The sequence below is a fragment of the Rosa chinensis genome, chromosome 1 (assembly GCF_002994745.2).
Source record: "Rosa chinensis cultivar Old Blush chromosome 1, RchiOBHm-V2, whole genome shotgun sequence".
Lineage (NCBI taxonomy): Eukaryota > Viridiplantae > Streptophyta > Magnoliopsida > Rosales > Rosaceae > Rosa > Rosa chinensis.
In genome coordinates, this window is record NC_037088.1 from 9,738,631 (window position 1) to 9,763,859 (window position 25,229).

The 25,229-nt window shown below is 38.1% G+C and overlaps 2 protein-coding genes and 1 pseudogene across 2 annotated transcripts; 1 reads left to right on the plus strand and 2 right to left on the minus strand.

The window, feature by feature from the left end:
• Window positions 1-6,513: 6,513 nt before the first annotated feature.
• On the minus strand, window positions 6,514-8,082 carry LOC112200185 (DNA (cytosine-5)-methyltransferase DRM2). Its single transcript, XM_024341206.2, has 2 exons — window positions 7,363-8,082; window positions 6,514-6,886 (listed from the first exon to the last, which is right to left on the minus strand). The coding sequence occupies exons 1-2, from the start codon at window positions 7,582-7,584 to the stop codon at window positions 6,725-6,727; spliced, it is 384 nt and encodes a 127-aa protein (XP_024196974.2). The 5' UTR covers window positions 7,585-8,082; the 3' UTR covers window positions 6,514-6,724.
• Window positions 8,083-8,243: 161 nt separating this feature from the next.
• LOC112200192 (TMV resistance protein N) lies at window positions 8,244-13,281 on the minus strand. Its single transcript, XM_024341218.2, has 5 exons — window positions 12,682-13,281; window positions 11,298-12,393; window positions 10,859-11,134; window positions 9,588-10,766; window positions 8,244-9,481 (listed from the first exon to the last, which is right to left on the minus strand). The coding sequence occupies exons 1-5, from the start codon at window positions 13,179-13,181 to the stop codon at window positions 9,008-9,010; spliced, it is 3,525 nt and encodes a 1,174-aa protein (XP_024196986.1). The 5' UTR covers window positions 13,182-13,281; the 3' UTR covers window positions 8,244-9,007.
• Window positions 13,282-18,788: 5,507 nt separating this feature from the next.
• LOC112200203 lies at window positions 18,789-24,034 on the plus strand (annotated as a pseudogene).
• Window positions 24,035-25,229: the final 1,195 nt, after the last annotated feature.

The window sequence follows — 25,229 nt, forward strand, 5'->3', positions numbered from 1 at the left end:
GTGTGTATGAGAGATTCGTAGAGCTAGGGTCTTTAAAATGTTAATATCCGCTCCTCGATCTTCATTCCCTGCAGAATGGCTGTTTGGAGTTCCTAGGATCAACTTCTTTTAAGCAAGAAAATATGTGGGTACCGAGCACATATATGAGCTAGGCTTTTTGATCCTTAGGTAGATTGAGAACAAGATTTAATAGCTTCTGTGCAAACATTAGTAGGATGAAAGGTGAAGTTGTTGTGTGTTTCGAATAATTTTTCTTCAAAGTTCAAACTATTATTATTGTTGATTTTCCTTTCCTTTCGGTTTACCATCCTATCAATTTATATTGGAAAGCTGCAAAAGACATCAACTTTGAAAACCTAGACATACACCTACCAGCCTATGTGTGTAGGCGCAAACAATCTCTACTTTTCTAATTAATTGTTATTCATACCTTCAGTTTTTACGGTTTTACCATATCTCAAGGAGAGAGAAGTAATTTTGGTTGAGGGGGATTCAGACCCAATAAAGAAGAGAACAGAGACATGATTCATACCTATTCCAAAATTTGGTAGAAGTAGTCAAAAGGGACCAAGAAACACAATGATTTGGGGTTTTCTAATATTTGTGTGTTAAACCTTCTCCAAGAATGGAGTATATATATACAAGATACAACGTGTCCTATTAGGAAACAAAATAGAAGAGAATATTCCTAATAATACACAAGATATACAACCCTAATAATACAAGGTATGACTCGTGCCAACACTCCCCCTCAAGTTGGTGCATACAGATCACGGATGCCCAACTTGTCGAGTGAGTCATAAAAAACTTTACTTGAGAGAGCCTTTGTGAGAATATCTGCCAACTGTTCTTCAGTAGGAACGAAAGGAAACAAAATGACCTTTCTATCAAGGTTTTCTTTAATGAAATGCCGATCTACCTCCACATGTTTAGTACGATCATGCTGAACAGGGTTGTGACCAATTTCAATTGCAGCCTTATTATCACAATAAAGTGGCATAGCCGTGTTCTGCTTGAACCCTAAATCTCTCAACAAATTTCTCAACCACAACATCTCACAAAGACCTCGGGCCATTCCTCGATACTCTGCTTCTGCACTAGAACGAGCCACCACCTTTTGTTTCTTGCTCTTCCACGTAACCAAGTTACCACTTACAAATGTGAAGTAGCCTGAAGTAGACCTGCGATCTGTAATATTTCCTGCCCAATCTGCATCTGTGTTCCATAAGTATCTAGGTGACCGTGTTTTGAAAAAATTAACCCCTTCCCTGGAGCAGACTTTAAATACCTCAAAATACGAAATACAGCACCCATATGAGCCTCACTAGGATTATGCATAAACTGACTCACCACACTAACTGCATAAGCTAAATCCGGTCTAGTGTGAGATAAATAAATCAACCGTCCGACTAACCTCTGGTATCTCGCTTTATTTGTAGGTACTTGATCCAAATACTCTGCTAATCGATGGTTCTGCTCGATAGGAGTATCGACAAGTTGACAGTCAAGCATACCTGTTTCTGCCAGCAAGTCTAGAACATACTTTCTTTGACTCAACACAATACAGTCCTTCCCACGAGCAACTTCAATTCCCAAGAAATATTTCAAGTTACCTAACTCTTTCATCTCAAATTCAGAAGATAATTGACCTTGTAACTTTTGAATCTCCTCCAAGTCATCACCTGTCACAACCATGTCATCAACATAAATAATCAAGGCAGTCACTTTACCATACTGATGTTTGAGGAACAAGGTGTGATCGGAATTGCTCTGCCGGTACCCAATTTTCTTCATGAACTTGGTAAACCGGCCAAACCAAGCTCTGGGAGACTGCTTCAGACCATAAAGAGACTTCTTCAATTTGCACACCACTTGCTCTTTAGTGGAATTACCATAGCCAGGAGGCAAATCCATATAAACCTCTTCATGCAGATCACCATGCAAGAATGCATTCTTAACATCAAACTGTTGCAAAGGCCAATCAAGATTAGCAGCTAACGAAAGAAGTACCCGAATTGTATTAATTTTATCCACTGGTGCAAACGTCTCATAATCCACCCCATACTTCTGAGTATAGCCTTTAGCTACTAATCTAGCCTTGTACCTGTCCACCGATCCATCCGAATTGTGCTTCACGGTAAACACCCACCGACAACCAACCGTCTTCTTTCCAGGTGGTAAGGATACTAATTCCCACGTACAATTCTTCTCAAGAGCATCCATTTCGACTGTCATTGCTTGCATCCACTTCGCATCCCGCATTGCATCCTGCACTTTACTAGGAAGAGACACAGAAGATAATTGATTCATAAAGGCAACATAAGGTTTAGACAGCCTATGGGTTGACACATAATTAGCAACAGGGTATTTAGCTTTTGCATTAAGTGTGGGTTCATAGCGTTTGGGGGGCTGACCACGGTTTGACCGACTAGGCATATGTGTGGTGGGAACACACTCTGAGACAGAAGATGGATTAGCCAAAAAAGGAGGAGAACGTACCTCAGGTGATGTTGGGGCATGTGAGACCTCTGAGGGAGAAGGGAGACTGTTCAAAGCAACTGAATCATCTCCGGCCGGAACTGCTGAATCATCGCCGACGGTTGTTGGAAGCGAACTGCTGCAGCTCCGTTCCCGATGCCTATCGCACGCCGATCCCCCCAGGGCCCGATCCTCATCTCCGGGCGACCCAACACCTGACGCGAACGTTCGTGCCCAATGCCCATCTCCGGCCGACCCGATACCCATCGCCGGCCCATCTCCAAGCGATCCGATATCCACCGCCGGCGCATCTCCAGGAGACCCAACGTGCCGCTCCCGGGTAGTGAGGTCCAAAGCAGACCCGTTGTGGATCGGAGGACCGGATTCCCGATCGTTCTGTGTGATGCGGTGGCCGGAGGTGTTAGGCTCCTGTTGGAGCGAGGCACTGTGTGTGTTGGAGGGGGAACCAATCAATGGGCAGCTATCCTTGGAGGTGGGACCCATCACACCCTCTTTGTCACGTTCAGTTCCCCCCAAAGTCTCTTGGTCACGGTCTGTTCCCAAATACTCCAGGCTAGAGAACTCTGTCCTCCCATCTTGCCCACTGAACAAATCTTCATAGTAACAAGGCTGCTCCCCCTGACGATGAGTCACAGGAGGGGAAAAATAACAGGCATCTTCATTGAACGTAACGTCCATCGTGACATAAAATTTTTGGGATTGGGGATGATAAAATTTGTAGCCTTTTTGATGAGAACCATACCCCACAAACACACACTTAAGGGCTCTAGCATCCAATTTTGTCCTCTGATTCTTATATAGATGAACATAAGCAACACAACCAAAGACACGAGCAGGAAGGGTGTTAGATGATGGAATAGAAACGTAGTGAGATAAAACCTCAAGTGGGACACGACCTTGAAGAGTGGTAGACGAAAGGCGATTGATAAGATGAGAAGCACACAAGACGGCCTCTCCCCAAAGATACTTAGGCATGTTAGCACTAAGTAGAAGAGACCGAGCCATGTCCAGAAGATGGCGATTTTTCCGTTCAGACACCCCATTTTGCTCTGGAGTTTGTGGACATGAGGTTTGATGGATTATGCCATGGTGGTGGAAATAATCATGAAAAGAATGATTGACAAACTCACCCCCGTTATCGGAACGAAAAACCTTAACATGAGCATCATATTGAGTACAAATAAGATTATGGAAGGCTGTAAAAGCAGAGAAAACAGAATCTTTGGACTTAAGTAAAACAACCCAAGATAATCGAGTAAAGTCATCAATGAATAACACGAAATATCGCATTCCAGAAAGGGTAGAATGTTTAGAAGGACCCCACACATCTGAATGAATTAACTCAAAAGGCATAGTACTATAATGAAAACTTGAAGGATAAGTAGACCTATGACTCTTAGCCAAAGCACAAGTTTCACAATGTAGGCTAGACTCACTAACTCCCAAAAACAATGAAGGCATGGACTTCTTCATAACTCCAAAAGATGGATGACCCAACCGCCGGTGCCACAACCACAGTTCACTCAATCGGTCAGAATTCAATGTCAGGGCCAAAGGTGGTTCCGGTGCTTGTGTTGGCTCTGCGTACATGCAATCCAAGTGAAACAGTCTTCCCCTCAGGTCTCCCTTGCCCATGATCACCCTGGTACACAGATTCTGAAAAACAACATACATTGGGTAAAAGGTTACAGAGCACTTATTTTGTGACCCCAACTGGGAGACAGATAAAAGATGATGAGACAACGAAGGTACATAAAGCACATCATGCAATACAATGGATGGTGTAACCTGAATAGACCCAATACCTAAGACCGGAAAAGATGCACCATTCGCATTAGAAACATGGGATATAGAGGGGGATGACATAGACATAAAGAAGGACTTATCATAGGTTATATGGTCAGACGCACCAGAATCAATTATCCATGTATCACTACCAGTAAAGTCAGAAACATGTAAAGCAACGCCAATTTTACCTCGAGTTTCCTTAGTCAAGGAAACATTACCCTTTGAGGGATCTTGTCCCTCAATGCTACAGAAGTCAGGCTCTGCAACTAATTGAATTGCAGCTTTGCCTCTTTGACCACCACCGCGTCCTCCACGACCTCCAGTATTATTGCCTCCTTTCCAACCAGAGTTGCTGTAATTAAACCTTCGCAGCTTAGGGCATTGATTCTTGAAATGTCCAGCTTCCTTGCAATAGTTGCAAGTCATTTGGTTATAATTCTGATTCTGCTGATATCCCTGAGTCCGTGGTGGATACTGGTTCTGAGATGGAACTAGGGTACATGGGGATGTAGCATGGATTGCTAAACTAGAAATTTCAGTATGGAGGTTCTGAGCAGCAGCCTTGTTACCTTCATCTCTTCGGATATAAGCAAAAGCTTGCTCCAACGTAGGTGGAGTTGCAAGACGCAATAACTCATTCTTTGCCCCTTCAAAGTGAGGGTCCAGGCCAGCAAGAAAAATATGGACACGCATCTTGTCCTGCTCATTCCGATAAGAATTAATATCCGCTTCACAAGTCATAGGATTAGGATTCCTCTGTTCAAGCTCCTGCCAAATTGTCTTCAAATTCGCATAAAAGGTTGCAACAGGCTGTCCACTCTGAGTTATTTTGAAAGCTTTGACATTCAATTCATGAACACGAGCAAAATCACTCCCATCATAATATGTAGCAGCAACAGAATCCCAAATTGCTTTGGGAGAATCATAGTTAGCAAACAATCTCATCACCTCCGGAGTCATAGCTTTGAGAAGAATTCCCATCACATTAGTATTTGCCGTATCCCATTCATCAGCTTTTAGACCTGCAGTAGGTCTTACTGCGTTACCGGTAACATAACTCCACTTTCCAATTCCCTGAATATGGATCTTCATAAGTCTCTGCCATAACTGATAATTGGTACCATCAAGTTTGACACCAAAACTTGAGTTATCTGTGACATTCTGAACAATTACGACTTCACGAGCCACAGAACTTGTCTCGCCAGACTCACTTTTCCCGTCAGTGATCTTCAAGTCCACCATCTCTTTCTTCCTCAAATGCTAAATAAAGTGGTAACAAGTGTAGCAACAAAAGGCACTGACCAATGAATATTCAAAGAAACAAATATGCAAAGAAACAAAGCTGTTGGCTTTATTAAAGATTTTCTTCTCCAGCAACCAATCAATACAAGAAGCAACAATCAAAGCCAAAAATTAGTGGGGACCACCAATTAAAGCTACAAACCAAAGTAACCAGTAAACAAATCCAGAAAAATGCCGAGAAGCCACGAACCAAAGGAACCAGCAAACGAATCCAGAAAAGGCCGAGAGACAAAAGATCAAAAGCAAACAAATTTTTTTTTTTTCCTTTCTCTCGCAGCGGAAGCCGAATAGCACAACTGAGTCCGAATGGATCTCGGCTCTGATATCAAGTCAAAAGGGACCAAGAAACACAATGATTTGGGGTTTTCTAATATTTTTGTATTAAACCTTCTCCAAGAATGGAGTATATATATACAAGATACAACGTGTCCTATTAGGAAACAAAATAGAAGAGAATATTCCTAATAATACACAAGATATACAACCCTAATAATACAAGGTATGACTCGTGCCAACGGAAGTTTCTTTTCCATGAATGGTTCACAACAGCCACTGAAAAGAGAAGAGCTAGCTCCTCATATTCATTCTCAGACAAGAGAAGCTGGGAGTAGAAACTATTAAAACATGTAGCACAAGTTGGTTTCTGTTTTGAATCAGGACACAACATACAGATTCTACATAAGCTTAGAAGGTCCCATGCTAAAACCATTGGAAGAGAAAAAGAAAGAAAAAGTACACGAGATATGATGAGATAACAAGAATCACTGCATATTTCAATATCATTTGAAAAAAGAACAAGAGATCAAAAGTCAGAAACAAAGAGATCCAATGGTTTATTCAACTAAAGTATAGAATTATACATACACTCAATTGTATATTGCCATAATAACCTTGACCAAATCCAATATACAAAAATAGACATAAAAAAGAGAAGACTCTTTACCCTGAAGCCCATCCTGATGGTGTCTGTTGCTACCCGCAAGATTGTTACATGGACTACCACCAATCACCGGATCAAACCCGCCAATGGAACTGATATAATGCTTTAAGGTCAGCATTCAACCCTTGCACATCAGCAAGGTGATACAAGTTCCCTCTCTGGTTTGTCTGCTCCCACCAACACCTCACAACATTTCTACTCACATCTGAAATCTCCACTGACACAACATTCTTCATTGGGATACCAACCCGATAAAGAGCTATTTCTGCACCAACAATCCCAGAGGAGCGAGAAGACATTGATGCCATTGGGAAATCGATCTTTCAAAACTGACAGGTGGAAAGCCACTGTCTGAATCTGAAGAAGTTGAACCCATAAGTAAAATGTAATAGCACAGCGTGTGATAAAAGTGAAAATCTACTATAATAGAAATTGTTCAAATACAAAGTTCATTAGATAGAAACAGCAAAATATACAAATCTACTCAAAACTGTCATGCTTTAGCAGACAAAAAGTGAAAACTGAAGCAAATATAATTGAAACTGTAGGAAATATAAATGCAAACGAATCCATGAGCAAATTTATTAGCAGAGAATATCTAAATTCCAATGAACCATAAACAAATGTAATTTCAAAATGCTGGGACAACTGATAGAGAGGTTGAAACATAAAGGTCAATTGTAGAGAAGTTGAAATACAGATCAAGCTTGTGAACAGAACAAAAAACCAAAGCAAATGGAACTGTCTGAAATATTCAGGATCATTCAGTACATGAACTGAACAATAAGGAAGAAAGAAATGTTCAATGCAAATGCAAGTAGAAAGAACTTTACCTGGAATGAATTTCCCAGTGACTTGTGTCTATCTGTCCTGCTTAGTCCCCTTGTGTGGTCTCTAGAGAAACCCAGAAGCATTTCTACTTCATCAGGCTCAAGTGGGGCCACATTTTTCTTTCCTACCCAAACAAGATTCCACCTGCGACATTCATAAAGAACATAGCGATGGACACTTTCAGGTGGAGTTTCATCTTTGTCATGGTCTTTAAGAGCCTTCATGATCCTCTCAGTAATTGTTGCACTAGCAATGCAAGTCTGTAAGCACTTTAGCTTTGTCCGATCATCCCCTATATTTCTGCCAGTCCTATAATTCTTCAAGCGTGCAAGTTCTGCTACCACTGCCACTGGTTTCCCCTGCAGCAACTGGAATGTCAAAACCAATCAATATATCCTCATAAGGAGACATCCCACGGCTTGATTGAGTGGTTGTTTGGTTCAACTCTGGCACATGAGCAAATCAGAGTCAAGTAGCACTGATACGGGTACGGGTATCCGGATACGAAGCGATACGTGGATATGGCAAATCTTAAATGTAATAGAATACGGATCGAGAAGGATACTTCAATTAAATATATACTAGTCTGCAATCACGTGTTCTACATGTGTAAGAAAAATTTTAATTGTAAAAAAAAAAGAGTTATCTGCAAAAGAAAATAGATTTAGTGGGTAGTTATTGCAGAGAGAAAATAGTGGGAGAAAAAATGGGAGGTTGTGAGATAATTTCTTTTCAATTTTCTTAATAAAATCTATTTTATAATTTTCCTATTTACCCTTGTGATTTAATTTGTTGTCAAAGTTTTTTAATCTTTCAGGGTTAAATCTGTCAAAATTTTCAGTTTTGGTTAACAAAGCCTCTTCTCTTAATAATAGTATAGATATAATTAATTTTTTTTTAATAATCTATCTAATAAAAATAAATAAGTCAATAATAATAATTAAATCCAACAAATTTGAGCTCCATGTTCTTAGCATGTGCCTTCTGACACGTGAATGATGTGATCATGCCTCACTGTAGAGGTTCCATTACCTCCTAGAAAAACAGAAACCGTCAAGTTTCTGTCTCCTCTCTCTCTTCAAGAAGTCCCACATTCACTATAACCTTGATCCCCCGTCCCACACATTCACTATAACCTTGGTCCAAGCCTCAATTCGGCATCAATCTCAAGCTCATTGTCTTGTCCTCTCCTGCTCCTTTCTCCTCCTCTTCCTTGTCTTAATACTCAGATCAAACCTCTCATCTCCGACGCTGACTGATCAGACGACCTCCTCGCGTCCGCCCTCCGCTACATCCTTAAGTCTCTCTCCACAGCGTCATCTCACCCAAGCCCAAGCCTACCCGGACCGGATCCCCAACTCTCCCGCCCCGATATCCGCCTCGAGAAGCAGGACCGTTCTGAAATGGAGAGCCGAGTTCCAATCCATTCTGGACGACAGCGTCGCTGGTGACGGCCGGAGCTGATTCCGTTTTTTTTTTTTTTTCAGGGTAAAAAGTCAGTATTATCCCACGTATCTGATTTATTTACGTTCTTACGTATCTAAATAGGATACGGACGTATCCAAATCCGGATACACGTATCCGAGCGTATCGTACCCGTTTCCCGGATCGATACGGGATACGAAGGCAAAATCACGTAACCGTGCATCATAGCAATTGACGGACTCCACATTCCTTCACCTTCAGACCTGGCCCTCTGGTTTCAAATAAGAACTCAAACTTACTGCAACTGTTATGCCACCACTCTGTACCGAAGTATTTATCACGAGATACATAGAATAGCCACAGGTGATCTGACTTAACCTTGCAAAATTCTTCACTAAAGCGAAATGCAGGATGTCTGCCATATACTTCCAATTCTCTTCCATCGAGCTTCAGGCAACATACAAGATGATGTGTTGCATTAAAAGTCTTGAATTCATCTATATAAAGCTTTTCATTCCGATGTTGCTCATGGAGTACAAAAACAGCACACAGAGCAAATCCCAAAACCCGACTGTTATTCCAATGTGCAGGTAGAGATACACTTACAGAGCGCCCAACACTCCGATGGCTGAACCATTCAGGAATATTACTTCCAGGAATTACAATTTGAAAAGTTTCCCTGTTATTAGAGATTCCCTGTGCAAAAAAAGATAGGTTGTTAGTTGATTAATGTCTATAAGAATATGAGCAGAAACGCGCACACGCATGCACCCACACACACACACACACACTTAGGGAGTACCTGATACATGAATGTCTTCAGCATTTCAAATGCTATGTTATTGCATCCTTGATTGCCATTTAGATTGAAGCAATTGATGAAATTGAAATATGATTTGTTTAATCTGTTCAAATTTGATGCATCAAACAAGTATTTCAGTGAAGTACAACCATCTGCCCTTAAATCTAGTATACTATTTGATGGAAGGTCTGACAACTCTTGAAGTCTCTTGCAATTCTCCAAGTTAAAGTTCTCAAGCTTAGAAAGCAATCCAATGCCTGAAGGAAGACGAACAAAATTGTTCCCACTTAGATTCAAGGTTACCAAAGAGGGAAAGTAACCAAATTCATTGGCAAATACTCCTTCACCAAGATTGCAATTACTCAGGTTCAGATATGTTAAATTACACAGACCAGATATAGGCAAGTGGAAACTCTTTGGCTCTGCATTCACGTTTTGTGATATAGGCAAGTGGAAGCTCTTTGGCTCTGCATTCACGTTTTGTGATATAGGCAAGTGGAAGCTCTTTGGCTCTGTATTCACTTTTTGCACCAATCCAGAAGGCAAGAACTTTTTGAAAGATCGCCAAACTACTTTGCATCCTTGAAAGATTGGACCTCTCCCTTTTTTCTTGCGATCATGGGTAGACGACATTTCTATTGCAGACCCACTATTCACATCAGTTTCCTCAAAACAGTCCATCACCCCCACATTTACCTGAGGTTTGCCGAGGTTCAAGCATCCAGAAAGATTAAGATCTTCAATAGACTTCAATTTATTGATGGTGCTTGGAAGACAAACAAGATTTCTGCAGTTGCGTAGATTCAATGACACAAGGCCACTCAGCTGTTCAATTGAATCAGGCAGTTCCTCAATGGCAGTCTCATCAAGATAAAGCACCAACAAACATTCCATATTTCCAACAAACTCAGGAATCTTCTTAACTTTTGAACAGTTAGAAAGAATTAATGATTCAAGAGACTCCATTTCAATTCTACTTGGCAGTCTCTCGAGACTTTTGCAGTCTTTAAGATTCAGCACAATAAGCTTTTTGAGAAATGCAAGGGATTGATGGATTCTTACCAAACGAGAACATCCTTCAAGATCTAAAGTCTCAAGATTCTGAACACCTGCGAGGTCTGGGGTCTCCACAATGTTTTGAGAATGGCAGAGTTTGATGAACTTCAACTTGTCAAAATTCTGCTCATAAAATCGAAACAGTGAGCCACCACACAGAACAGACAATTTGTTTCATAGAGATAAACAAGTAGACCATTAACTAATAGCCATACCTTTGTTCCCTTCCAAAGCTGTTCAATGTTGCTGTGGCACAAGTTAAGTTCAACAAGTTCATCGGCTTCAAAGTTTTGTGGGAGAGATCTTAAGGGACACCCAGTCCATTCAAGAAGTCTCAAGGAATTAGAAAGACAGGTGAGGCCTTTGGGAAGGTCCACGTTACAAATATGGAGAAGACTAAGTTGAGACAAATTTGAAAAGGCTTCTGGCTTCCAATGAGCCACTTGTAATGTAGTCAACTCCATTACCATGCCTTGGATTGAATCTGTTCCCTGATAATGAAAAACCAGAATAATAACTTAAGTGCAGAACACAAAGAATACCAAGACCTAGGCAGATTACAATCAAATCTGCCTTTTTTTTTTCTACACAATAATCGAAGTGCAGAACACAAATAATAATACGCTCATCTTTTTTTCATGATCAAACTCTTACCGTATTTCTCTTCAGCACATTGTTGATGTCTTCATGAGACCATAATCTACTACGTTTGCCTGGCTCTTTAGGAGACTGTTCACGAACAATTTCCCAGCCCATTTCTTGTAGCAAATCATGCATCGACAGTTCGTTGTTGGAGATAGTTATGAGAGATCTATCAGCAAGAACATCTAAACCAATGACAGGGTCTAGTTGGCAATAGTCTAGTATTTGTGTCACACGATCCTTATCCTTCCCCTTGTAAAAGCAAGCAATATGCAGGAATATTTCTCTGTCTTTTTCATCCAGTCCATCAAAACTAATCCGAAGCACGTCAATAATGCGTTTATCTGGTGTCTTCTTTAGCCTATCTATTGCACTTGCCCATTTATCAGCGCTTCTACCAAATAGAAAAGAACCTAAAACCACGAGAGCCAATGGAAGCCCCCGAGCATACCCTAGAATATGGTAGCACAGATCCAAATAATCTTCTGGTGGGGGACATTTCTTAAAAGCCCTCAAACTCAAAAGTTGAAGTGCTTCACCACAGTTTAACCCGTTAGCCTTGTATGTAGCATCAACATCATGTGCCTTTAACAACTGAATATCTGTGGTGGTTATGATGATTCTACTCCCTGGACCAAACCAGTTGCGACTTCCAGCCAATTTCTCTAATTGTGTCAACTGATCCACATCATCAATAACAACAAGCACCTTTGTTCTGCAGAACCGCCTTTTAATCATAGCAGCTCCTGTGTCTTCATGCTCTATATTTTTAATTTTAGCCATCAGGATTCTGGAAAGAAGTTTTTCTTGAAGAGAAACTAGGCCATTGTTTTTAGACATTTCTCTAACATTGGAAAGAAAGCAGGTCCGGTCAAAATCCTGACAAATTTCATCATGGATAGCTCGAGCAAGTGTTGTCTTACCTATGCCCCGCAGGCCATGGATCCCTATAAAACACACCCCACCAAACTGCGGATATATGTAATTGCTTAAAAAATCATCAACACGGGAATCGATTCCTATGAAGCCCTTGTCAACACTTGAAGATGTATACACGGACTTCTTGAGTATGTGATTAACAATTTCGTCAACTAGGTTTGTTGGATATCTGAGAAAATTTAGTAGGCATTTGGCAAAAACAATATTAGCATTTGGCAAGATTAAGTAAATGCAAAATGCTAATCCAGTGAGTCTCTCAAATTTACTGTATGTTCATTACTCTCCATTCGTATCCATCCCTCAATCAGAAAAATCAAAACCAATTTAAATCATAAAGAATAGTTAATTTTAAAGAGAAGAGATTATCCTGCTCTCAAAAGGATGGGATTGAATATCTATATCTACTTTAGCAAGGAAACATATAAAGGTATGAGTAGTATGGAGGAAGGAGACTTACCCACCCGTAAAATGCCAGCCAGAAAGATTGGCGACCTCTGTCAAAGCAGCTCTCCACGCATTTAGTCTGTCCTCATTCTTCCCATAAACTTCTTCATGTTCCCTTACTTCCACTTCCACATCTACATGGGTTTTCCATTTGAGCTCAAAACTTCGCCTTTGGTGCCGCACATCAGAAGGATCCACCCAGTAGAAGACGGGGAGGACTTGTTGGCCCATCTCTTTCATGCACTGAATAATCTTGACGAGTTCATCCAAGCACCATGTCGAAGAAGCATAGCCCCCTGAGAGAATGACAATCGCAGATCTAGAGTCCTCAATTGCAGCTAAAAGCCTAATGGATTTTCCTTTCTCAAGCTCTGGATCATCCATAAAGGTGAGAATTCCTTTCTGAACTAGTGCGGAATACAGACGATCGGTAAAAGTATAGCGGGTATCTGCCCCGCTGAAACTTAGAAAGACATCGTATTTCCATTGACGACGAGAAGAGGTTGACGCCATCGATCTCCTAATCGGCCTCCTAATCAGAGTAGCATAGCCGCGTGTTATCGACGGAAATACTCTGTTTCTAGTCAATGTTTTTTTTTTTTTTTTGAGAATGGTTTCTAGTCAATGCTTGATTCCACTTTCCGGCTAAAAGGATACTTAATTTCCACCCAACATTGTACTTTGAATATAATATTCAACTTGTCTATCTCTTTTTGACAATTTTCCATTTGGGTAAATTTTTTTTTACGATAGTTGAGGTATGATTAATTGGATAATTTGGTATCTAGTTTTTAAAAGAAGACAGTCTGATACTTGAATTTAGGCTTCGTTTTTGGCCTTTTGATACTTCTGTTTATTTTTTAGGATAAAATTGACATTTAGAATCTATTTATAAAAATAAAATAAAAAACATGAGTTTTGTGGGTTAATGACCATGAGCCCTAGGTCTTCACCATTTTATGGGTCTTTTGGGAGCAAATGAACATAAATTAATGGTTTTGAATTATGTTAAAGATGACATAATTGAATTTTATGTTTAAAAAGTTTTGTCGTCGTGATTTGAACACATATACTACTTTCAGTGGATTAGACATAGTGTTTGGCTCCAGTTTTTGGGTTCAAACACATAGCTCGGTGGAGTAGTCTCGTGAGCGTTCAAATCACGACGACTGTATTTCTTAAACATAAAATTTGATTATTTCGTCTTCAACATAACCCAAAAGCATTAATTTATACCCCATAAAATGATGGAAAATGGCCATCAACCCACAAAAATTCATAACCTTACAACAAGTTAAAAGAAAATTTGCTCCCTTAAGGGACTGAGGTTATTTCGTCTTCAACATAACCTAAAAGCATTAATTTTATACCCCATAAAATGATGGAAAATGGCCATCAACCCACAAAAATTCATAACCTTACAACAGGTTAACAAGAAAATTTGCTCCCTTAAGGGACTGAACCTCTTCTCTTTCAACAAGTAAATGTCAGTCCCTTATTTTTACTTTCTATTTCCTATGCTTCCAGTAGAGACTCGTCTTGGCTACACTTCTCCTTCAACAGTGCATTTGGTTTCTCATCTCAGAATCTCCTTCTATACTTTCAATAATTATTTTAAAAAAAAAATGAAAGAGAGTACAATCCTGAAAGAAAAAAAAAATTAAAAAATAAAAAATAAAAAACTAAGCAATCTTCAGGTATTGCACGCATATGCTCTAATCAAAAGATTTTCCACCAGCACTTGTGACAGACCATGCTTCATGGAACTCATATAAGCATCAAGAGTTCCTAGACTAAACAACCAAGGAAAGCCATCAAGTAATGCTGTCTGTATCTATTTTTGGACCCTTGACTTGTGAATCTATTTAAAATTAATTTCCTCTTCCGACCGATCAAAAATCAATTCACATGTAAAATAAGAAGAGAACTGAGTAAAATGATATGTCTACTCACTTAGAATTCAACCATAATTGTGTCAGTATCACCCTTGTATTCAGTGACCCTCAAAGAGTCAAAGAGAACACATCCATAAGATGCATGCATGAGCAAGTTTTCAGGAATCAGGACTTAATGATATGTAAAAGTTCATCAGACAGACTCCACCAGTTGCATTTATTTGCGCCTTCAAGAACACAACAGTCTACAAAACAGGACATGTTTCTATGACGTTAGCTTCTATGACAACCCTGCATGATGTCAAGCGAAGCAACAGTTTGGCATGCTTCCTGAACTGGACCATCCATCCATTGATTCAGTATAGCTTCCGAAACAGGAGTAATACAGAACGGCAGCATCAAGGGGTCCAACGAAATTGAGCATTGTTGCAGCAGAACTAACATTATCTCTCATTGTGATAAATATGAAACCTGATGAAGGTATGTCTCTACAGCATTGCAAATGATATGTTATAGCTGCCTTGATCATCTTTTAATTTAAAGCAATTGATGAAATTGAAATATGATTTCTCCAAACTGTTGAAATTACATACAGCAAGTTTCCAGTGAAGAACAACCATCCGCCCATACACGGATAACTTTTCAAGTTTCCTGCAATTCTCCAACTTAATATTTTCAAGCTTTCACTAGTGATTTAATGGTTGCAGGAAGACTGATAAATAAATTTCCACTCAGATTTAATGCCACCAAAGAGGGTAAGAAGCTAACGTCATTGGGAAATGATCTTTCAACAAGATTTCAGTTGCTTAGGTTCAGAGAGAGGTTAAATTACAGAGACCAGATAAAAGCAATAGCAGAACTCTTGGCACTAATCCAGAAGGCAACCATGAGAAATTGAATATTTCATATCTTTGGAAAGGTCATTGGATAGCAGTTCAGCTACAGCAGTTGTACTTGCATCGTTTCCCTCGCACAATCCCCAAGCCCACACTATTGCTATACTAGTAAATGCAAGGATTAACATATATGTATCTACATTTCTATCGGAACTTTGAAAAGAGAAGATATCAGAAATATCGGGGATATCTGGGAAAATTTATCTTTTTTGAAAGAGTCAATTTATTGAAATTACATATAAATATACGTGAATGTCAATTTCATCTACATCCAAAAAGAGAATTTAGGTGGTTGAAAAGTCACTCGCTGATTTTTAAAAGTACAATAATTAGACCAAGACATACGACCCATATAGTACGATTTGCTTCATCATGAATTCTCCTTGCCTGATTCGTCATTAGAGAATTTCTTCTCACCTAGATTCCACCCCTCACTCGGATTTCCCTCGAAAGGAATAGTCCTCACCCAAATTCATCTTAAGGAGATTTCTCCTTACCCATATTCATCTTGAGGAGATCTCTCCTCATAAAATTTGCATTTAGAGAATTACTTCTCATCCAGAATCACCTTAAGGGTATTTCTTCTCACCCATATTCGTCTTGAGAATATCTCTTCACACAAATTTGCATTTAGAGAATTATCTCTCACACAGAATCGCCTTGAGGGGGTTTTTCCTCACCCAGATTCGCCTTGAGAGGATTTCCTCACCCAAATTTGTCTTCAGAGGTTTCACTTCAAGATATTTTTCTCAAACTTGTCAATTTAGGGGGGTGTATTGTATATGGAATTAGTGGAACTTTTAAAGAAATCTATGAAATTTAAAAGTCTGGGTGTATTCAATATAGACTTTTAACAGTCCATGAAAGTCTTGAGGTATTCAATTAGGATTTTTAAAGACTTCATGAATTCCACCAAAATCTAGGGGTATTCAATTAGGACTTTTAAAAATGAATAAAAGTACAGAGGTATTCAAAATATCATTCATACTTATGGAATTAGAAAATCATTGATAATCATGGACTTTGTAGTGTTAACTATACATACCAAACTCCAATAATTTTCCAGCCTCCAGACCAAAGATTTCAAAAAGTCTATCAAAGTTTCCTCTTAAAAAAAAAAAAAAAAGTCTATCAAAGTTCTTCTCTCTACGCACGAAGAAGTTTGTCCTTCATCATTTCTCTTTCTTAATTTTTTGTCTTTTCTCTAATCTTTTATGATATCAACCTTTTTTGATACCCAACATGTTCATTGTAGTTGTTGAATGTGATTTTTGTTTTGTTTTTTTTTTTTTTTTCAATTGTGATACTTTGAACCCTAATAGCAATAAAAATGATTTATGAAACCCTAAAACTCAAATATTGTGGTCTAACCCTAAGACCTTGAACCATACTAAATTTTATTTTATTAATTAATTATTCTCATTAATTTGAATTTATATTATGGTTCAAAAAAAGGTTGAACAATTGAATTTCAATTGATTGACTATATCAAGACATTGACCGATATTGCTACAATATATGTTAATTAGCGAAAACAAAATTGATGAGAATAATTAACCATAAACATCAAGTGATCTATATTGTATATTTATGTTGTTGGGAGATTAGAAATGAGAACAAACTCGCTAGACAGACTAACAATCATTTATTTGAGTCAATTTCTATTAGAAGATATTGGAGCATTGAAGAGACAACAAGTAATTATTTTGTTTTGTGTTTGGGCTGCATTTGCTTTAATTTTTTTTATTTTTTATTTTTATATTTTGTACATCCTAGGAAATCTGTAGAAGTCATTCATAATAAAGTATATAGATTTTCATGAATCAATAAAAGTCTGTTGCTAAAATCAATGGTTTTAAGAAATCCATAACAGTCTATCAACTTTTTAAAGAATCTGTGGGCTTTTCAAAAAGTCTGTCATTTAAAAAAAGTCTGCACAAATCCAAATACAATACACCCCCCTTACCTCTTTCTTAGGTCATATTCCAACTAAAAACCATTGTTAAAATTTTACACCTGATATAACTTATGTATTCCATAATGTATGTTTTTTTGTGATTAACTGAGTTTTTTTCTTTCTATTTTTTGTTTTTTCCATCAGATTTTAAGATTTTTCTTCATTTTATCAAGAATATATCAAAATATCTAATATATCAGAAATATTTGACGATATCGGAGAAATTTCACAGAAATGGTGGAAGATAAGATATTTTTCCTCTATGATATATTGATCCCTTCAAAAATAAAGATATCGAGAGATATATTGGAAGTATATTCCTCGAGTAAATGGCAAAGTTGCAAGACGCGCACCTATAGACCATGGACCCGGCTCGTTGCCCTACATGTCCACCCTTGCAATTCTTAAGCCCTCGTCAATTCTGTCGACCCTTAAATTGGCCCCTACTTCGGAGTTAGAGGCTTAAAGCTGTTTGGAACTTTGAAAGAGACCCCTAGCGGCGCGAGACACTTCAATCTTCATTTTTTTCTCATCGGACGACGTCGTTTGAAGTCTCCGAACGACAGGCGACTGTACTGATTAATCAAGCTCGAGAATGGCCTCACTGCATTGCTAGTTCACGATCCTGAGATTGGAGAATCCCAATTCTCCAAGGGCTCTGAGGAAGCTGATCGAGGAGGAAGAAGAAGGAGGAATGGAGGAGGAGGAAGAGGAAGACGTCGATAGAGAAGGAGAGGATGAAGAGATGGATGAAGAAGAAAAAAGGAGGGGATTCTCGGACTAACAAGGTTGGTATTGTGATTTGTGTTCAAAACACGCAATGTTCAATTTGTATCGGAGTTTATTATAGAAAACAACCCAGTTGTTACTAGCATTTTGTTTGATTGGATAAATGAACTTCATTGCTCATCTTTGCAGGCAATGTGTGTAGGAATAGGCAGCTTCTCTGACCCTCCTGAGGCACAGGGGCTTGCACACTTTCTAGGTCCGTGTTATACGCGCGCATATGCTTAACCAAAGCGTGGTTAAATTTTTGATGTGCGGACTTAACTTATACATTGCATGTTGTGCGTGCAGAACACATGCTCTTTATGGGCAGTACAGAATTTCCAGGTGAAAATGAGGTATGTTTGGCAATCGAGTATTTTCTTCTTACTAGTTTTTTTCTTTGTTTTTACCATTGTCTTTTGAAAGTTGAATAAAAGACATGCCAGTACCAGAGAATTTAAACTTGCTTAGTAAGTTTCAATTAGATTACATTTGTTAGGCCAGGGATTCTGTTCTGTTGATCACCATATTTGATTCTGGGAACTTGTAGAAGAGCAGAGGTTGATGTTGGAGAACACAATTAAGCATTGTGGGTTTGTCAGTAATGGTGTTCATAGTGAGTATTCTGATACCCGGAATTCTAAATAGGCAATGCGCTGGAGAAATCTATGGTACTTTTTGGACTATGAAGCCGAAAATAATTTCACTAGCACTTTTGGATGAGGCCTTTGTGTCGTTAGAAATCACAGTGGGAATTCCAAATAGGCAACGTGCTGGAGAGATCTAGGGTATATTCTGGCTTTTGAATCCGAAAATAATTTCACTAGCACTTTTCAATGAGGCCTTGGGCCGTTAGAGATCATAGTGTTTTCACAGTTGTTATTATAATGTAGATGGAATTTTGTATGCTGTTATTGAGCCATTGTTATTACATTGACATATAATATCCTGCTTTTTAATGCTCCAGACATATCAAAATATATATTCATTGTGATATTGTACGCGATGCAGAATCTCTTGATGTACTTGAGAATTGGGTTTTGGAATTGTTTGGTAACGTCAAACAAGGTCCCCAAGTAAATCTGGAATTCAAGGCAGAAGGTACACTTTGGAAAGCTGGAAAACTTTACAGGCAAGAGGCTGTTAAAGATGTTCATATACTCCACTTAACATGGACATTGCCATGCCTTCGTCAAGACTATTTGAAGAAATCAGAAGATTATTTATCTGATCTCCTTGGGCATGGTAAGATGACCACTATTAGTTAGCTTTATTCATTGTTCCTATGCAGGGCGCTAGGTGTTTTTATTGGATAAAAGAATGTGAAGTTGAGAATTTGATTTTCCTTTTTAAGGAAAACGCAGTAGTTATGAGTCTTATGACTCCTTGAAGTAGATGCCTCTGAAAATTTTAAGTTGGCTTAGATCCAAGGAAAGGAGCTTGAATGCTTCTGTGCTGTATATTTCTTTTGACTGGCATCTGTCCTGCATTAGATTTTGTCGCTCTTGTGTGCTGGTGATCGTTTGTTGTCCAACTATACAATGATTATCTGACTTTTAAAACTGAGCACTATGTTTTGTGTTTCCCAGAGGGCAGGGGAAGTTTGCATTCCTATTTCAAAGTTAAAGGGTGGGCAACATCTCTGGCTGCTGATGTTGGGAATGACAGGATGCATCATTGTTCTGTGGCTTATGTCTTTTGCATGGACATTCATCTCACTGACTCTGGATTGGATAAGGTAGCATCTCTATTTTATCTTCAAGAATCTTTTGTTAGAACAATAACTCCTTTTTTTGGTGGGTAAAAGAATAACTATTCCATTTCTGTGTCTGTCTATTGTCATGGGAGAAAACATTAGTCTATGATATTGCAATCCTACATAAGTTTTTGAGAAATTATTGGTTTTAGAAATGCATGCCTTAATGTTCTCTCGATATGCATGATATTGGTAAAGCATCAGTTAATTTACTGTTTGAACATATCCAGTGAAGCAAACTTTGCTCCATCTTTGTTACTTCTCATTTTCCATCATACTTATCTTGCAGATTTTTGATATAATTGGCTTGGTCTACCAATACATAAAGTTATGCATCAAGTGTCCCCACAAGAATGGATATTTAAGGAACTGCAGGATACTGGGAACATGGGGAGCAGCCTCAGGATTATTATGCCTCAGAACTTGCAGGTTTCTTCTTGTGTTATTGAAATTACACATCGTTTCTTAGACATATTTTAACAGACAGTATCACCAGATTCACCCCTCATAAAATATATATTTTAGAATATTAAGTTCATGTCTTGTTAACAAACGTCAAAACGTCTTTATGTTGCAGGAAATTTACTAATTTATGCAGCAGAACATGTTATTTATGGGTCCTATGCATACAAAATTTGGGATCTGGAATCGATCAATTATGTTCTTGATTTCCTTAGACCAGAAAACATGAGGATTGATGCTGTATCAAAGCCCTCATTTATGTCGGAAGGTAATATTTCATTTTCTCTTATGCCAAAAAGAAGGATGCTTCTTATATATCTTGTCCTATCTTATTGTTTTGGTGTTCTTGGATTGTGTTTTTCATTGCATCATTATAGGAAGTGTCTCATAGATGGTTTTTTCGTGTTATCTCTTGTAATTTAACTATTTGTGACTCAGAGTGGACCATGATTTCACTGTCTCTTTATATGTTAAATCATGTCATAAGAATTTGTTTTCTGGGTTATACTAAGTGAAACAAATTTTATGCATTGACATTTCCGTGTATTTGTTTTAACTGTTTCAGATTTCCAGTGCGAACCTTGGTTTGGGTCACATTATACTGAGGAATATATATCTCCATCTTTGATAGATCTGTGGAAGGACCTTCCAGAAATTGATGTTTCATTGCATCTCCCAGAAAAAATGAGTTCATTCCTACTGATTTTTCCATTCGTTCTGATGGTCTTGATACTACAGATACAGCTTCTCCGAGATGTATACTGGATGAGCCATTGGTGAAGTTCTGGTACAAACTTGATAGTACTTGAAAACTTCCGCAGGCAAACTTGATAGTATCGCTCCTCAAAGATGAGCTGAGTGAGATTGTTTATCAGGTTATTGCCTCATCTCATATTGACTAGTGGACTTTGTGGTTTAATTTTAATGGCTGGTGCTTAATGCTGTTGCATTTCGATCATTTTTTCAGTCTCGTGTTTGCATCCAGGTTTGTGCACTAGAGGAACTTGAATTCTATATATAGTAACTTATAGTACAGACTTAAAAATTAGAAAATCAGTTTAGGTAACTTCCAAATAAAGTACCTGTTGTTGCCTTTTATCATACAAGTTATAAATTACAAATGTGTTCTCTCTCCATTCTTGACAACTCACTTATTTTGATCTTGAATTTAATTTATAATGCCTTGAGTAGCTAATTTTGAGAACTAAAGAAATGTTTACCGATGTCTATGAAGGGTATACTCGATCGATTAGTTGAAAAATATTGGTCAGGTTGTCCTCATTGACTTATTCTCTGCATGTAGGCTAGTGTTGCCAAGCTGGAAACTTCGGTATCTGTATTATCGACTGACAAGCTGGAGCTAAAGGTCTACATTTTCAATGACAAGCTTCCAGCTCTGTTGTCAAAGATTCTGAAAACAACCAAAAGTGTCATGCCAATTTCTGATCATTTTATGGTATGCTTAGCCATTCGTCCCTGCTATCCACTCTATGTCTGGTTTAAGTTTCATATAGATAAGAATACCTTACTGGTTTCGGGCTTGTTTATGACCGTTACACTTAACAGTTATTAAAGAAGAAATGGAGCGAAAGTTAAAGAACACCAATATGAAGCCTCTGAGTCACTCTACATGCTTGAGAGTGCATGTTTTGTTCCAGAGATTCTATGATGTTGATGAGAAGTTGCATGTTTTAAGTGGACTGTCTATTTCTGATGTGAAGTTATTTATTTCCCAGCTTTGGTCCAAGGTACAGTACACTCAAACAGTCCAGGATTGTTGATTTCCTTTTTTTTCCAGTTTCATGTGTAACCATCAAGTAGAGAGTGGTAAGAAATGCTGGAGGAATTGGAGATTGGCTGTCGGATGTGATGTCTAGTGATTATATATTGTAGTTTACTGTAAAAAGGATAGAATTATTTCAACTTACTGTCTCCTCAATATGCAGAGGTGTACATTGAAGGCCTCTGTCATGGAAATTTGTCAGAAAAAGAAGCAATCAGCCGTTCAGATATATTTAAAACAAATTTTGGTGTGCAACCACTTCCAGTTGAACTGATGCGTAGTGAACAGTGTATTTGTCTTCCTCCCTCTGCTAACCTCATTAGAGATATCAGTGTGAAGAATAAGTCTGAAACAAATTTGATGATTGAGGTAATCAAAAGTATTAATTATTTATTTTTTGGTTTTCTATATAAATGTGCCTTTGGCTTATGTGCGGCCCTTGGTTTTGATTTCACATTGCAGCTGTATTTTCAAATTGAGAGGGAATTGAGGATCGAGTCCCCCAGATTGAGAGCCCTGATAGATCTTTTCAATGATATTGTGGAGGAACCACTTTTCAATCAGCTAAGGTAATTTATCGAGTATGAGGGTATTACATTTACTCTTATTAGCTAAAGAATTTGTATGTGATATTGTAGTTGGATGAATTTATAATTTGATGTATAGTCTTACGATTGCCCTTGTACTTCTGGAAATAGGACGAAGGAACAACTTGGTTATACTGTTCATTGTGGCCCGCGGGTTACTTGCAATATATTTGGATTTTAATTTTGCGTTCAGTTAGCTGAGTACAACCCAATCTACTTGCAAGGGAGAGTTGAGAACTTTATAAATAGACTGGAGGAGTTATTGGTAAACATTCAAGGTTTCTTTGAAACTGCTAGTTTACGGGGCTTTCTTCCCCCCTTAATAGCCAAAAGATAATAATAAATTAATAATAATACGAGTTTAAGGTTTTACCCAATCTTTTTTATAAACATTTCAGAAGTATGAACTGTTAACTGTAGTATACTATGTATACACTTTTTAAAACCAAGATTATAGGATCTTGCAACTTGAGGTGCCATAATGAAATGTACAAGGCATTTCTTGATCATGGGAATCTGATTTTATTCTGTTATGCTCACGTACTTGGTTTAACTCGTGTGGTTTTCTTCTTGAGCATCTGCAAAATGATATATTATGACTGTTGGACATGGAATTTCTTATAACTAAAATGTGCTCGCATTTGCAGCAAGGACTGGACAATGACTCTTTGGAGAATTACAGAGCTGGGCTAATTGCAAAGCAATTGGAGAAAGATCCACCCCTCCATTATGAAACCAATCGATATCGGTAACAGATAATTACCGATAAAATGTAGTGTATATATCCTCTGTGCCTGCTGGAATGCTTTGCCTAGACCTTTCTAATGCTTGTGCTCTGACACCCATTCAAATAAACGTTGATCTGCAGGTATATGTTTGACTATATACAAAACAGGAAGCAGAACCACTTGGAAGCATTCGGAAGGACGGTGTCATTAACTGGTACACAACATATTTGGGTGTCGGAGACTGACTTGCAATTCGTGTTTGGGATGCGAAACAGACTTGAAAGATGCTGAAGCACGGCTGGAGTCTGTGCAAGTCATTGAAGACCTTGCAGCCTTTAAGATGCCTTTAAAATCCTCAGTTGTTGAAAATTTATAGATGGTTTCTGAATTTTTGATGGAAACTGAGCATTTTGAGGTCTTATTGTTTCAACCACCATAGCAGTTTAGCTAGAATGCATAATTTCTTCAACTTTCAACTATATATCAACCACAATCACAAATATAAATTCATATGATGAAGCAAGCAAAACATTAGAATTCTGCTCTCGGACTCAATTGAACTCAATAATGCAAAAGGCAATGAATTTCCAACCCCCAAAATTCAAAAAAGTAGTTAGTCTTATATGCTAAATAGCCTAAATATCAAGTTACTGATATTATTTTCAAGTATATATTTTATGTATTCAGATAATCTCAAGCCACAATTGTGCACCATTTCAGCACAATGACCTGCATTCTTAGCCTCTTCACTTTCTATGTCCTCATGTCCATGTAAATCACTCAATGAATTGCTGAATTGCATCATTACTTGAAAATGGTTTTCAATGCACATAATCAGACTGTTTCAATTAATGGTAAGGCATCAAATTTGAGCATTATACTAGTTAAAAGCATCCGACTTTGGCACTACATTTCCACCTCAAAGAGTAACAATGCAATATGTCCGAAGAACAATAGAAAAAGTTTGACCCAGAACTTTAGATTGCATCAACAACCAACATCCATTGACTGAGATTCAAACAACCATCTCAAATGAGGCCCCATCCTCATTTGTGAACAGACTGTCCATGTTCATAACGTTTTCTCATTAATAAAAAATGAAAAACTAAACTGAGTTTCAGAAAAGTAAAATGCAAAATACAATTCATATGAGCAGAATTGGTATATAACCAAAATATAAGAAGGAAATTCAGAGTAATAAGATCTGAGATCTCAGAAATCCGATCAAAAACAAAGCTGAGAGCAGAAACAAAGCTTTATCTAGCAAGGACATTACCTTTTCAGGTACCACTTTTCATGATATTGGGATTTAGTTGTTGCAAGGTCAGTGTTAATCCTTTTTATCTTAATCTCATGTACTACTTGTCGACTGTCATAGGACATATAATTCATCATTGTACTTTTCGGAGGATCATGCTTCCAGAGTTTGTTTTTATATATCTAGAGTTTTGATGTGTTTCTGCAGAAATAATCCATTTCATATCCCATTCTCTATCGTATATATTCTTCTCTACAGTTTTGATGTGTTTTTATATATCTACGATTGTTCTTGGTATTAATCTAACCATATGTTAAGAAGTTACATTGGAAATGGTTTTTGTTATGTGGTATATAATCACTTGAAGTTGGGGGATTCTAATCCTTACTGTTGACATGTGCATGTATGGCTGCAAAACTGGCACTTATATCATGTTCTCGTGTTCTCAAATTTTGTAATTATTTTTTGGAT